The 14,267-nt window shown below is 52.9% G+C and overlaps 1 protein-coding gene across 2 annotated transcripts in view; it reads right to left on the minus strand.

Moving 5' to 3' along the window:
* Positions 1–14,052, minus strand: part of ITGA5 (integrin subunit alpha 5) — a 24,363-nt gene extending 10,311 nt beyond the window's left edge. For both annotated transcript variants that reach the window (XR_012420324.1, XM_005571087.4), the window contains exons 1-11: positions 13,767–14,052; positions 6,613–6,743; positions 4,598–4,710; positions 4,346–4,466; positions 4,005–4,066; positions 3,868–3,913; positions 3,239–3,364; positions 2,961–3,005; positions 2,778–2,821; positions 357–413; positions 155–207 (exon numbers count right to left, since the gene is read on the minus strand). Coding sequence is in view for 1 of the 2 variants with exons in the window: in XM_005571087.4 (XP_005571144.3) it covers positions 155–207; positions 357–413; positions 2,778–2,821; positions 2,961–3,005; positions 3,239–3,364; positions 3,868–3,913; positions 4,005–4,066; positions 4,346–4,466; positions 4,598–4,710; positions 6,613–6,743; positions 13,767–13,984 (1,016 nt within the window). In the remaining variant the exon portion in view is untranslated. The remainder of the gene's footprint in view (positions 1–154; positions 208–356; positions 414–2,777; positions 2,822–2,960; positions 3,006–3,238; positions 3,365–3,867; positions 3,914–4,004; positions 4,067–4,345; positions 4,467–4,597; positions 4,711–6,612; positions 6,744–13,766) is intronic.
* Between the last annotated feature and the right edge of the window lie 215 nt (positions 14,053–14,267).

Here is a 14,267-nt window from a genome sequence, read left to right on the forward strand (position 1 = left end):
CTTTCCTTGTCCCTGAGCAAGGGGAATGCAGGTATAAGTGAGAGTCTAGAGAAAAAGCCCTGGAGAAATTCTCCTTGCATTTTCTGTCCCATTCCCACTCTTCCCTCCTGGAGCTGGGAGAGGTATCACAGTGAGCTCATTTCCCACTGCTCACCCGTCCCCATTGATGTCTGTGGCAGCCACTGCATAGCCGAAGTAGGAGGCCATCTGGGGAGGACAAAGGGGCAGCGCTGGGTCAGAACTAGAAGGTTCAATACACAGGATCAAGAAGGGCTGGAAGTTGGGCTGACACAGGTCAGGGCTGGGGCTTCACTGGCAGAGGGCCAAGCTGGGGTGGGATTGAGGGGTATCCTTACCTGTTCCCCTGAGAAGTTGTAGAGGGATCGGATGTCTGAGCCATTAAGGATGGTGACCTGGGGGATGAAGAGATAGGCCCATTGGTCCTGGAATCCCAGAGTATCCCATGGTTAAAGAACAGATGTGTACAGGACACTCAGGGGCAGGTATCCCTTAGAGAGGCAGACCACTGTCCCTAGCTCCCTCATCAGCTTTGCCCTCATATTCCCACCTCTATGCCAGGTAGCTCCACCCTATGTCTGCTCCACTATTTTTCTGCATATCAATCACCAACTACTGACAGATTTGTATTTATCTGTTCCTTGTCCCTCTCTACCCACTAGAATGAAAGATCAATAGGGGCAGGAACTTGATTTTGTCCTTTGCTTTCTCCTCAGAGCCTAAAGTCATGCTTGGTGAGTAGTAGGCACTCAATAATAATTATGACTGAATGTGCGCCGGTGCCTCAAACCCATCATGTTCAAAACCTAAGTCATCCTCATCCTCCAGTACCCCGAACCACAAACACCATGACTCCCCGATGTTCCCTTAGTGACTGGCCCCACCAGGCCTCTTGAATCCTGGTATGAGCCCTTTCCCAGGACTGCTAGACAGATGTCTTGACAATGTCCCTGCCTCCAGCTCTCCCAGCAGATTTAGGAGGCTACCTCTGGCTTGGAAATCCAGTGGCTCCCTGCAGTCACTGCCCAAAGTCTCAACTTCTTGGCTGGTCCTCCAAAGCTCTGGAGAATGTGGCCCTAACCTATCTGTTTTTGCTCAACCTTTCCATATTCTACTCATCCTCAATCAGCTCATGAGTCTGCTAAGCTGGGCTGAAATTGTTTCCTTTTCTTCCACCTCGTTCATGCTCCTGCACAGGATGCCCTCCTGCCTCATCTCTGCTGAACCTTCATAGAACCTTCTCTGATCAGCCGGGCGCGGTGGCTCAAGCCTGTAATCCCAGCACTTTGGGAGGCCGAGACGGGCGGATCACGAGGTCAGGAGATCGAAACCATCCTGGCTAACACGGTGAAACCCCGTCTCTATTAAGAAATACAAAAAACTAGCCGGGCGAGGTGGCGGGCGCCTGTAGTCCCAGCTACTCGGGAGGCTGAGGCCGGAGAATGGCGTGAACCCGGGAGGCGGAGCTTGCAGTGAGCTGAGATCCGGCCACTGCACTCCAGCCTGGGCGACAGAGCGAGACTCCGTCTCAAAAAAAAAAAAAAAAAAAAGAACCTTCTCTGATCTGTCCTCTTCCTTTTTAAACATTTTAAATTTTTATTTCCTGACTCCCCAAACTTGTTATCATCCTTTTCCTAGAAAGGAGATTATTCCTTCCCCTAAACTGCTATGTCACTGTATCCACTTTTCTGAAGTTTAGCAAAGTGCAGAAAGAATGCTGATATTGGATTAAGAGAGACCTGATTTTTTTTTTTTTTTTTAATTTTGAGATGGAGTCTCGCTCTGTCACCCAGGCTGGAGTGCAGTGGCGTGATCTCGGTTCATTGCAAGCTCCGCCTCCCGGATTCATGCTGTTCTCCTGCCTCAGCCTCCCCAGTAGCTGGGACTACAGGCTCCCGCCACCACGCCCGGCTAATTTTTTGTATTTTTTTTTTTTTAGTAGAGACGGGGTTTCACCGTGTTAGCCAGGATGGTCTCAATCTCCTGACCTCGTGATCCGCCCGCCTTGGCCTCCCAAAGTGCTGGGATTATAGGCATGAGGCACCGCGCCTGGCCGAGAGACCTGATTTTAAACCTACTTACTAACTGGTTGATCTTAAGGAACTTACTTGGTCTCTTAGAACCTCAGTGTTCTCACATGTAAAATACAAATGATAATATCTACCCCATAGGCTTGTTGTGAAGAATAGAAATCATGAATAGATAGTGCCTGATGCACTGAGTAGAGAATGAATAGTTGCTCCACTTTAGATCATAATTGTATGAGTGTCTTATCTATCATACTTGATTAGAAGCATCTTATAAGATGGGGTATGATACCTTATTCATCTTCTTATCTCTTACCTTGCCTTAATAAATGTTGTTAATTGAATGAACTCCGCTGGCACTCTTATCTGTATCTTTTTAAAAGCACTTGTCCTCGTCTAATAATAACATCTGCCAGTTGTACATTGCCCAACAATTCACTGACTACTTTCACATGCATTTTCTCATTTCATCCTTGCCAGAGCCTTGTGAGGTCAGAACGATTGTTATCCCAGTATACAGAGAAGAAGGAGGCTCAGAGAGGTTCAGCAGGAAGCAGAGTATGAATAAAGAGCAGAATGATTCTGCCAGAGTAAGTGCCAGAACTTGAATGCCAGTCTGCCTCCAGAGCCCATGTTCTGATCCACCTTTTTGAGCCCTTGCAAACTGCCATGCATGGTTCTTTGTGATTAGGCAGGGGAGGAGAGGAAGTGAGGGGTCAGGCTGGGTCTTACATAGCCGTAAGTGAGGTTCCCTTTGGGCACACCAGCAACAAAGTCTGCAGAGAGAAGAGAAAGTTGTGACTTAAGGTCGGGGAAAGGGAAGTAGATAATGGTAAGTGGCCGAGTTCACGGGCTGTCTGACCCTGAGCCTCTAACCACCCCCCTCCCTTGGCCCCAGCCTGGGGACACACTCACCTTCTGTGTCATCACCACTGAATTCACCTACAGCCACAGAGTATCCTGGGGGACAGAGTGGGTGGATATTAGGATTCCTGCTTTGGGGACCCCTCTGCTCTGGCCTATCCCCCAATCCCTTCCCCACCCCTGCTGGGCCTTCATAGTCAGCAGGCACATGGCAAGTATGGCAGGGGTGCTGGGGATGCCCGTGTAGGAGAGGGGAGGCAAGGGGGTGAGTGGGGACAGGAGCACTTGAGGTTCTCCCTCTGCCATCCCTTCCCCACTTGCTTGCTCACCTAGGTAGCTGTCATCATAGATGGAACTGGCCTGGCGAGTCTGCAGCTGCCCCTGAACCAGGTTGATCAGGTACTCGGGGTAGTAAGATTCTGCAATCTGCTCCTGAGTGGCAGACAGGATCTGGCCTGGAGCGAGGATGAAGAGGGAGTAGATGGTGGGGAGGTGGCAGAGGGGGCTTGGGGCTCTGGGGGCTGACTGGGTAGTATTTCAGAAGTCTGGTTCAAGAAAGGGAAGCATGGGGAGGGTGGTGGCATGTAAGTTTCAGGAAAGGAAGAGGAGAATTGGGAGTAGGGTGGGAGGCTATGTGCCAGGTGACTTAAAGAATGGCAGAAACACGCTGGGCACGGTGGCTCACGCCTACAATCCCAGCACTTTGGGAGGCCAAGGCAGGTGGATCAGGAGTCTAAGACCAGCCTGGCCAAGACGGCGAAACCCCATCTCTACTAAAATTACAAAAATTAGCCAGGTGTGGTGGCAGGCGCCTGTAATCCCAGCTACTTGGGAGGCTGAGGCAGGAGAATCGCTTGAACCTGGGCAGCAGAAGTTGTGCCACTGCACTCCAGCCTGGGTGACAGAGTGAGACTTCGTCTCAAAAAAAAAAACAAAGAATGGCAGAGAGAGGACTTACCTTGCCAGAAATAGCTTCCTGGTCCACCTAAAACCACACGGCCAGTCTGTGGGTGAAAGGAGGGGAGTCCAACATCTGGTCTCGATCCCCCCGTGTCCACCACCCACGGCCCCTTCTCTCCCAGACCACACTCTCACCTTGGTGAACTCAGCACTGAAGCCTCCTTGGCAGTAACCCTGTCCTGCTGCCCAGCTGAAATCTGTGAGGGGAGAAGGTGGTGAGAATGAGCCCTGCATAGAGGGTCATCTAGGAAAGAAGAGAGGGCATAGGGAAGGGGGTGGGAGAGCGAACCAGAGAAAGGGCCTCCCTGGACCAGTCAGTAAGCATAAAGGCTAACTAACTGGGTTAACCTTTATCTTAAGCAACTTAGAATCTCATGGGGGTATGTGGTGGGGGGCGCGAGTCAGCCCTAAGTATATGAGACACTCCAAGTATATGAGAAGGCAGACATGGGGCACAGGCCCCCTCTTTCCCCTACCTGAGCGGCAAGGTGCATACTCCAGAATTTGGGTGAAGTTATTTGTGGAGAGGTAGCAGGTACCCACGGGGTCGCTCAGTGGCTCCTTCTCTGTGCGCCAGCTGTACAGTGGAGCGCACGCCTGGGAAGGCCCAGGAGGAGGGGCCTCAGATTCAGTCCAGTAAGGCCCTTCCTCCTTCCCTCCAGGCCCGGTGTTATCCAACCACTGCCCATCCCCTGGCCACCACACCACTGAGCCTGCTGACCGCTCACCAAGATGGAGGAGCCATGGGCTCGAACTGTTGCCCCGAACCACTGCAAGGACTTGTACTCCACAGGCTCCTCTCCCTCTGAGCTGGACAGTGAGGACTCCAGGAGCCGAGAGCCTTGTGGGAGTGAAAAGAGGGAGTCTTGCTGAGCCATGGACAGCTGAGCTCTAGGGCAGCCCCTACCCTCAGCCTGGGGATACCCAACAAACACTTCCAAGCCCTGAGATGCCATGACTCACTGGGAGTGCGGAGTTGGTAAGGAGCTTAATTCTGCTTTGTGTAGCCTGTTTGTGTAGCCTGACTCACCTCTCCACTACACACATACACATACCCACACACACATACACACACAAGCACATGCACACAGAACCTGGGCTTTCTAGAGTTGCCTCCCCATAGTTCCTGCTTTCTCACCCAACTGAGATAAGGATGCCTGCTGTGGAGTAGGGGCAGGAGGGTGGTGGGGAACAGTGGCTATTTCCCAAGAGAGTAACCCTTTGGCTGAACTTCTTTGTCTGTACTTGGGCTCGGTGTCTAACAGCATCTTGTTCCACCTCCTTTTTTTTTGAGATAGGGTCTCACTGTGTTGCCCAGGCTGGAGTGCAGTGGCGTGATTGCAGCTCACTGCAACCTTGACCTCCCAGGTGCAAGTGATCCTCCCACCTCAGCCCCCCAAGTGGGTGGAAACTATGCCCAGCTAATTTTTGTGTTTTTTGTACAGATGGGGTTTTGCCATGTTGCCCAGGTTTTTAAAATTTTTTATTTTTTAAACAGGGTCTTGCTCTGTCACTCAGGCTGCAGGGCAGTGGGGCAAGTACCACTCATTGCAGCCTTGGCCTCCCCACTCAAGTGATCCTCCCACCTCAGCCTCCCAAGTAGCTGGGACTACAAGTGCTCACCACTATGCCTGGCTCATTTTTTTTTTTTTTGAGACAGAGTCTTTCTCTGTAGCCCATGCTGGAGTACAGTGACGTGATTTCAGCTTACTGCAACCTCTGCCTCCTGGGCTCAAGTAATTCTTGTGCCTCAGCTTCCCAAGTAGCTGGGATTACAGGCAAGTGCCACCATGACTGGCTAGTTTTTGTATATTTAGTAGAGATGGGGTTTTGCCATGATGGCCAGTCTGGTCTCAAACTCTTGGCCTCAAGTGATCCACCTGCGTCAGCCTCCCAAAGTGCTGGGATTACAAGCATGAGCCACTGCGCCCGGCCCCGTCCAATGTTTTTGGTAGAGACAGGGTCTCACTATGTTGGCCAGGATGGTCTTGAACTCCTGGGACCAAGTGATCCTCCTGCCTCAGCCTCCCAAAGTGCTGGGATTATAGATGTGTGCCACTGTGCCCAGCCTCTCCGGTTTTTATTTCTGGAGACAGATGGCCCTAGTTCATAACCTCACTCCAATGTTTGCTAGCTGTATAACCTTGGATAAGCTACTTAACCTCTGTCTCCTCACTTAGAAAATGGGGATAATAATACCTTATACAGTTGTTGAAAGGATTAAGTGAACTAATACATGTAAAGTGTTCACAACTGGGCCTGGCACAGAGCAACTGATAGCTATTAGTCTCTGTCTTCCTCCCATCCATCTGTGTCTACTCAGACCTTGAGCTCATGAGGGCAGTGGCTTAGTCATGTTTCAATCCCTGCAGCACCAGCACAGTGCCTGTCATGCACTGTCACTTAGTCAGTACTTCGTTAAAGCAACTGAATAGCTTGTGCAACATTTCCCTGTCTTTGTCTGTGTTATGGCCCTGGCCTCCCAGAGTTGTGGGTGATTCAGGGGAAATGAGAGCCACATGTTTCTGAATCATGCCCGTCCTCCTTGGGCTGGGCTGGACGGGAGTGTGCAGTGAGTGCCATGGGGATCCACTGTAAGCAGTTGGAGCACCAGAGCTGGTGCTGAGCAGTCACGTGGCCGGGGGTTCCAGCAGGCTCCACCCCTCACCCCAGGCCCCACCCAGGCCTTGCCCCCAGGCTGCGGTCCCACTCCACAGTCCCTCTCTGAATTTCACTGGCCTACCTTTGCTGTCAAATTCAATGGGGGTGCACTGTGTGGGGCTGGCGCCCCAAGGACAGAGGTAGACAGCACCACCCTGCAGCACTCCTGGCTGGCTGGTGTTAGCCTTGGGTGCTCCCACTAGCACACTGACCCTGTGAAGGGGAAAACAGAGGCAGTTCAGGATGGCTCCTAGCTCTTCATCGGTGTCTGGAGGCAGGAAGGACCCAGGCCTCTAGGCTGGGGCTGGCTGGGGGTGGAGTAGATGCCCCCTGGGTTGTATTTATATCTCAGAAGATGCCACAGATGCCAGAGGCACAGACTGGAGTCAGGCGGTCCCCATGTGCCGCTGTCACTAACACAACCCTCTCCTCCTCCTGCCATTCTCTGTCCTCTCCTACCTTCCCCTGTTCATAAAGAGAAGAGGAACCAGAGTCAACTCCCAGAAGGGGAAGAGGGGCCAAAGCCTGTACCCCCGGCTTCTCCCTCTCCTCTGTGTACCTTCTGAGATTAGATGTGCAGCCTCTGGAACCCCAAGGTCCTGTGGAGCCTCAGGGTCTCTCATCTAGCCTATATACTCTCCTCCCAAGCTAAATCCCCTCCCTGGGCCAAGACCCAGGCATCCGGCTGCCCAGCCACCCGGCCTTGGGGCGTGTAGGAGGAAAATGTGAGTCTTGGAAATTAGGCAGCAGGAGTGGAGAGAGGAGCTGCAGGACAGTGAAAACAGATCGTTCCACTGGGCCTGGGCCTGCCCTCACCCCGGTCCTGGTGTGGACCTCCCCTTCCTGGCTGGGTCTCTGTCTCAGCCCTTGAACCCCTTTCCCATAGACCACCCCCAGCTGACTGAATTCAGAGTCTTCTCTACCGGGGTCCTAGTTCTGGACACAGTGCCTCCGTTCCCCCTGAGACGAGAAGTTTGCCTCTGTTGGAGGTCCTATGTAATGGGGTGGTCATAGCTAAGGGGCTGGGCAGTCCTCCTGCCGTCAGCTCTGCCTCATTCATCCCTCGGTCCCTTGCCTCCAAGACCTCCACACAGCTCTTGGCTCTCTTGGCTTTCTCCTAAGGGTCTCCCGCCAGGAGTTGTATCTGGCTGCCTGGGCAACTCGACCCAGCCTCTGGACCAGTGCCCCTGCCAGCCTTGGCCTCTGCTCTGCTCCGTGTCAGCCTTTGGCACTGCTTCTCAATCTCTCTGTCCCTCTGCCCCTATGACTGCTTGCTCTCTTGGTTTTGGTGTTTGGATCCTATCTCTCTATCTTAGATTTTACATTTCTCCATCTCTATTGGTTTCTGTCTACTTTCAGCTTTCAGCCCATCCAATACCTACCCCTTCCCTGATATTTGAATACCTTCCTCAGCTTTCTCACTAGGCAAGAAGGCCCAAAGTGAGGGAATATGGTAGAGGTTACAAGAGCTGGGGGTATTTTCCAAGAAGACCAGGTATACTGAGGCAGGGAGGAGTGGCCCAGGAGGTATAGGGGATGGAAGCAGCAGAGAGGACAGTTCTGAGGGGACGGAAGTGGGGAGAGAGGAGGGGTCTGTGAGGGCCAGTGGTGAGAATGGAGGGGAGAGAAGGCAGGGTCCAGAGGAATAGGAGGTGGGTAGGCTGAAGAGGGAGAGCTCCTGAAGTTAGGGGGTGGGGAGGGGAGGTGCCAGTCTCCGTTACTCTGGGGACAGGAAATGTTTACTGCCTGTGGCTTCCTGTCTGTTTCCAACCTCTCACTTCTCCGTTTGTCTCCCACACCCCCACCTCCCTGCCAGGCCCCACCCTTCTCACTCAGGCATGACATCCAACTGGGGGGTCTGGCTGCGCCGCCCCAGGGCTGGGTGAGGTGAGAGGAGTAGACCCCTCTCTCAGCAGGGGCAGCCCCCAGAGAACTTGGTTGCTGCCTTCAGGCTCTAGAAAGCAGAAAGGGCCACCAACCTGAACTAGACCAGAACAGTAGAGGTACAGGAAGCAGTGAAAGGAGCACTGGACCAGGAGCCAAGAGTTCTGGTTCAGGCACTAACTGTGAACTTGGGCAGTGCCCTCTCCCTCTTCCTCTGGGTGAAGAAGAGGTTATCTCAAAGTTTTCCTAGATCTCCGGGCTAAGGCCAAGGGACCCTGTTCCTGTTCCCAATTTCTCCAACACCCACTGCTCTTGGAGAGGAGCTGAGCCTGACACTTCTGGGGTGGCCTGAGGAAGTAGCCTGGAGTTTAGCAGGTTGCAAGACAGAGAGTTTACAAAGCTTGTAAAGCCGACAAGTCAGGGGCATATCCATTCCGGCTGTGTGATGGTTCAAGATACCTGGCATGCAGGCAAGTGACACAGACCCAGGCCTCCTTTCCTCCTGCCACACTACCCATGGCTTATACCTGGAGAGTCAGTGGCCCTTCCATCCCAGCAACCTTAAGTCAATCCAATAAATAGTGCCTCCCCTGCCAACAGGCCAAGTGAGGTGACTGGCGCCAGGGATGGCATGCAAGCTAGTTTGTCTTTGTTTTCCCACATCTTGTTCCTGCTTCCTAAATCCTGCAGCAGTTGGGCGCTTTTAGGGGTCTAAGAAGATAACAATGAAGGGTCCGTGGGCTATTTTCAAGATTTCAGAAAGGCTAACGGAAATCATGCATTTACCAGATAAGGTGGCCTAGGCTAATTAAAAGTGTATTTGCTTTTGGCTGGAATTATATCAACTTATGTGGGAACCTGGATATCTTATGCTGGTCAGAAACTCTGATTGGCAGCTATAGATGTTTTTGGTTAATAAAAAACGAGAAAAGCGTCAGATGCGGTGGCTCACGCCTGTAATCCCAGCACTTTGGGAGGCTGAGACGGGCGGATCACAAGGTCAGGAGATCGAGACCATCCTGGTTAACATGGTGAAACTCCGTCTCTACTAAAAATACAAAAAAATTAGCCAGGCATGGTGGTGGGCACCTGTAGTCCCAGCTACGCGGGAGGCTGAGGCAGGAGAATGCGTGAACCCAGGAGGCAGAGCTTGCAGTGAGCAGAGATTGCGCCACTGCACTCCAGCCAGGGGACAGAGCAAGACTCCATCTCAAAAACAAAACAAAACAAAACAAAACAAAACAACAGCCGGGCGCAGTGACTCACGCTTGTAATCCCAGCACTTTGGGAGGCCAAGCAGACGGATCACCTGAGGTCAGGAGTTTGAGACCAGCTTGACCAACATGGCGAAACCCTGTCTCTACTAAAAATACAAAATTAGCCGGGCGTGGTGGCGCATGCCTGTAATTCCAGCTACTCAGGAGGCTGAGGCAGGAGAATCTCTTGAACCCGGGAGGTGGGGGTTGCGGTGAGCCGAGATTGCGCCATTATATCCCAGACTGGGCAACAAGAGTGAAACTCCGTCTCAAAAAAATAAAAAATAAAAATAAAAAAAATGAGAAAAGGAATTCATTATTTCTTACTAAATGCAGTCTGGCAGGTACACTCTTCTGAAATAGAGTCTGAGAGAAGAAATAATTGCCATAATTTATTCTGAAGCCTCAGAAATGGAAGGGTTGATCCTTAGAGACACAGACTACCACAGCTAGAAGGCACTGTAGAGAGCATCCACTGGTTTTAAGACTTTACTGTAGGTGCCTCAGGCCACATGGCATAAAGGCAGGCTGGCCTGGTTCTGACACTCCTTAAGAAAAAGTTCAAAGCTGCTCACCTCGTCCCATGTTCTCATTCTGTAGATGGGAAAACTATCTCAGAGGAGTTAAGTAATGTGCTTAGGTCACTCAGAATCCCTCCCAGAATATGAAGCAGAAATCAGGAATCCTGATTTCTAGGACAGCATTCTGGTCTGCCCCATGGCCAACTTATTCCCTCCTCTCATATCTGCTGTCTCCCCAGCTTTTGATTAACCAAGTCCCAGTTCAATACTGGGTTACTGTTTGACTCTGTTGGACTGACAAGGTCAGGGGTGGAGAGCAGTAAGTGGACCAGTGCCCAGCTCCTACAGGTCCTACAGCAGCATGGGCCAGGCCAGAGGAAGACACCTGGTTTGGGGTCCCCCAGTGCATTCACAAGGGATATGTATGATTGGCTGGGGAAGAACAGCTGTCTCCACTTGTGGCAGTTGCAGAAGGAAACAAGGGGCTGAGCTGAAACTGGCCTGCCTTTCAAGCTTTCAAGTGTCCTGGGCCAAGTCACTGTCTCTCTTCAAGCTTTGGATTCTCTGGCATAAAATGATGGATTTCCCTTGAACGTTTCCTAAACTAACTTCTGGTTCAAAATTTATATGACTCCTGAAGCCTCAGTTGTTTTTATTTTTTGTTAGTTTGTTTGCTGTTTTTTTGGGATGGAGTCTCGCTCTGTCTCCCAGAGTACAGTGGTGTGATCTCAGCTCACTGAAATCTCGGCCTCCCAGGTTCAAGCGATTCTCCTGCCTCAGCTTCCCGAGTAGCTGGGATTACAGGTGCAGGCCAGCACACTTGACTAATTTTTTTATTTTTAGTAGTGACGGGGTTTCACCAGTTTGGCCAGGCTGGTCTCGAACTCCTGACCTCAGGTGATCTGCCCGCTTTGGCCTCCCAAAGTGCTGGCATTACAGGCGTGAGCCACTGCGCCTGGCTAGCCTCAGTTTTTATATATCTAAAAATGGGGCAATAATGCTTCCTTGGCTTTAACACAAGGATTTTTGTTACAATCCAATGGAAAAATCGATATGAAAGTGCTAAAGGAATATAAGAGACTATTGTTACTATCACCAGTATAAGCAAATACTCAAAGCAAGTAAGAAATGGGGGAGAACTTAAAGAACTAGGCGGTAGCCAGGAAGGAGAGAACCAGAAACAGAAACAGCTACCCCATAAAAACCATGCTGCCCATCTATTGATCACCCTCTGCAGACCAGGTTCCTTTTGTATATGTTTTCTCATTTAGTCCTCAGAACTCCATTAGTTAGGTGTCTGATTTTCACGGGAAGACCAGCCTCCAAGAGCTTAAGTACCTCACCCTAGGTACCAGGGTACCACACAAAAAACTAGTAAGTAGTGGGGACTCACACCTACCTCTGTCTGACTTAAAGCTTTGCCCTTTCCTGCTATCTAACTGCTTTGGTGTTCACCCTGTCCTTTAATGCGGTTTTGGTGTTCACCAAGAGAGGTGATGCAGGAAGAACAAGAACACTGAGGCTGTCCCTCTTTGGCAATGGCCGTAGGTGAGGGGCTATGTTTGTCTTGTGTTGTGGGGAGGTGGGTGAAGGCCTAGCTGTGGTGGGAGGAGGTCACTGGGAAGGTAGAATGTTCTACTCTAAGAGGGTATTGTAAATAGGAAATGAGAGGGAAGGAGTGCAAGCTGGACACCTGGGTTCTCTTGGGAGGGGAGATGAGCAGAAGGGGAGGGGAAGGGATGAGAGCTGGGTCCTGTTTTAGAAGAGGACTTTAGGGACTATAGGATCAGGCCAGGGGTCAGACAGACACCTAGGGGACCAGGAATGTGTGAAGCCCAGATGTTTTAGAGGAGTGTTTTAAAGGGAAATTTAGGGGAGGTGGGGAGTAAAGAGAAGGTTAAATGCCAGACAACTAGATGCTCTGATCTGCGGGAGGAGACCTCATCTCCTTCCTCCCTCCCTCTTTTTTACTCCATTAGGGCTGTGATAAGAAGTTTGAGAGAACCTGGGGGAGACCAGGCCTGGCAGAGGCTCCAGGCCAGGGTGATGCAATGGGGTTTGGGCAAAAGGCCAGGGGGGTAGGGTGGGGGTTGGGTGGGGACGTTGAATAGCCCAGAACCAACTGCCCAGGCCTAATCATTTTTCTTTTCTCCCATCCCCAAGTCCTCCAGACAAAGGAGAATTTGCCTTTCTCCCCAATTGTATTAGCTAGATTAACCCCTTTGCTCCAAAAACCACAGGGACTGAGTAGAGATCAGTTAACTGTCTCATGTGTAAAAACAGGTCACTTCTGAATTCCCCTCAAACTCTGAGATCTTGGGGGTGGGGTGGGGGTGAGCAGTAGGAAGCTCCCAGCTCAGAGATGTAGAAGAAAAAGGATTACACCAGTCATTGTGGAGGACCAGGAATCTGGCATCTGTGGCCTAGCCCAGGAGCAACCACCTACCTCTTTTGCTTCCCAATCTCCCCCATCCCACATTTAAACAGACACCCTTGGTTCTAATGTTGCTTCCACTCTAACTCCTGTTTCCTAAGCCTGTCAGCACCCCATTTTCTAGGCACTCGGGGTCCGGGTCTGCTTATCACTCTGCTGAGTTGGGAATAAGGATCCTCCTTTGAGACTTCCAGGGTCCTGAGTCCTTCATTCTGACGTTCTTGGCCCCACGGAGCCGGCGTCTCCCCAGCTTCCGACCCCAGCCCCAGAAGTCCCGGTCTCAGCACAGCTCCAGCCGACCAGCTACAGGAAACCAGCTCTTCTCTTCCTCCCAAGAGCTAGAGGAAGAGGGAAACCGCCCACCCCCCTTCAGGCGCGCACACACCCCTCCCGACACATCCCAGCACCCGCCCTTGGCTGAGTTCGCCCCCAGCCCCAGCGCCCCCATTGCCAGGGTCCCCGCACTCGCCCCCAGTTCTCGGATCCCCTCGCCTGAACAGAGAATGGGGGTGGAGGGAGGAGTAGGAGACAGAGGAGAAAGGAGAGGGAACCGCCGTTCCTCTCTCGGGTCTTCCCCAGCCTGAGTTGAGGGGGGAGGGGAGGATGAGGCTGGCCCCCATTTAACCTTCCGACCCCCTCAGTCTCTGACTTTCCTCCTACTACACGTAGTTCATTCGGCTTCTACCCGTTCTCTCCCCGCACAATGGCCCCTGCGGATCCCGAGGTCTCCTGGAGCCCCTCAAAAACCCTTCCCGGCCTCTGCACCCCCTCTGCGCCCCCACCCGCCTCAGGTCCCAGCAGCCCACAGACTTCAGCCAGAGACCCTCAGCTCTCCATTCACGCGCTCTCCTCTCTCTTGGCCCGGAGACCCCTGCCCAGACTTCTCCAGCTCCGTGTCCTCTCCCCACCCGACACATGTCTCCCCACTGATCGCAAACGCCAGGGCCCCTCCTCACCCGCCACGGTGCCCTCCCTACTCCAGCGCGGGCCCCCAACTTTAGCGCGGGCCCCCAACTGCAGCTCTAGTCCTTCCAAACTCCACCCTCAAACTCAAACTCTGGTCCCCTCCAGACCCCAGCCGCGCCCCCAGTCTCCAGGCGGCTACCCCACCCCCATCCCGTCGCCAGCCCTCCTCACTCACCCGTCTGTTCCCGGCCGGTAAAACTCCACTGAGAATCCAAAGAAGGAGCCTGGGGGCCCCGAGAGCACTGCTGGGGCCTCCGCGTCAAAGTTGAAGCCCCCGACCCTGGGTGGCGGCGGCAGCAGCAGTAGCAGCAGCGGCAGCAGCGGGGATCGGCGCCGGGGGCCCCAGCGCAGCTGCACGGCGTGGAGAGGGGACTCTGGCGTCCGGCTCCCCATAGCGCCCGCTCTTCCCTGTCCTGGGGCCACCGACCCGGAGCCGCTTCCTAAACCTCCCAGAGGCGAATGACTCAACGCGGGGAGGAGTTTGCCAAACTCCCGGCTGAGCCCTCCCCCCGCCTGCCGAGGGGGCTGGCGGGGGGGCATTCCTGGGTCCCTGGAACTCCGAGCCCGCGTCCCCCACCCCTAAGGGGCGTGGGGGGAGGCGCACCTCTCCAACCCCCTTTCTTTAGCCCCAGCTGGAAGCCGGTTGTCTGGACTGGGTTAGATTGGGCGGGTTTGG

This window comes from Macaca fascicularis, chromosome 11 (genome assembly GCF_037993035.2).
Source record: "Macaca fascicularis isolate 582-1 chromosome 11, T2T-MFA8v1.1".
NCBI lineage: Eukaryota > Metazoa > Chordata > Mammalia > Primates > Cercopithecidae > Macaca > Macaca fascicularis.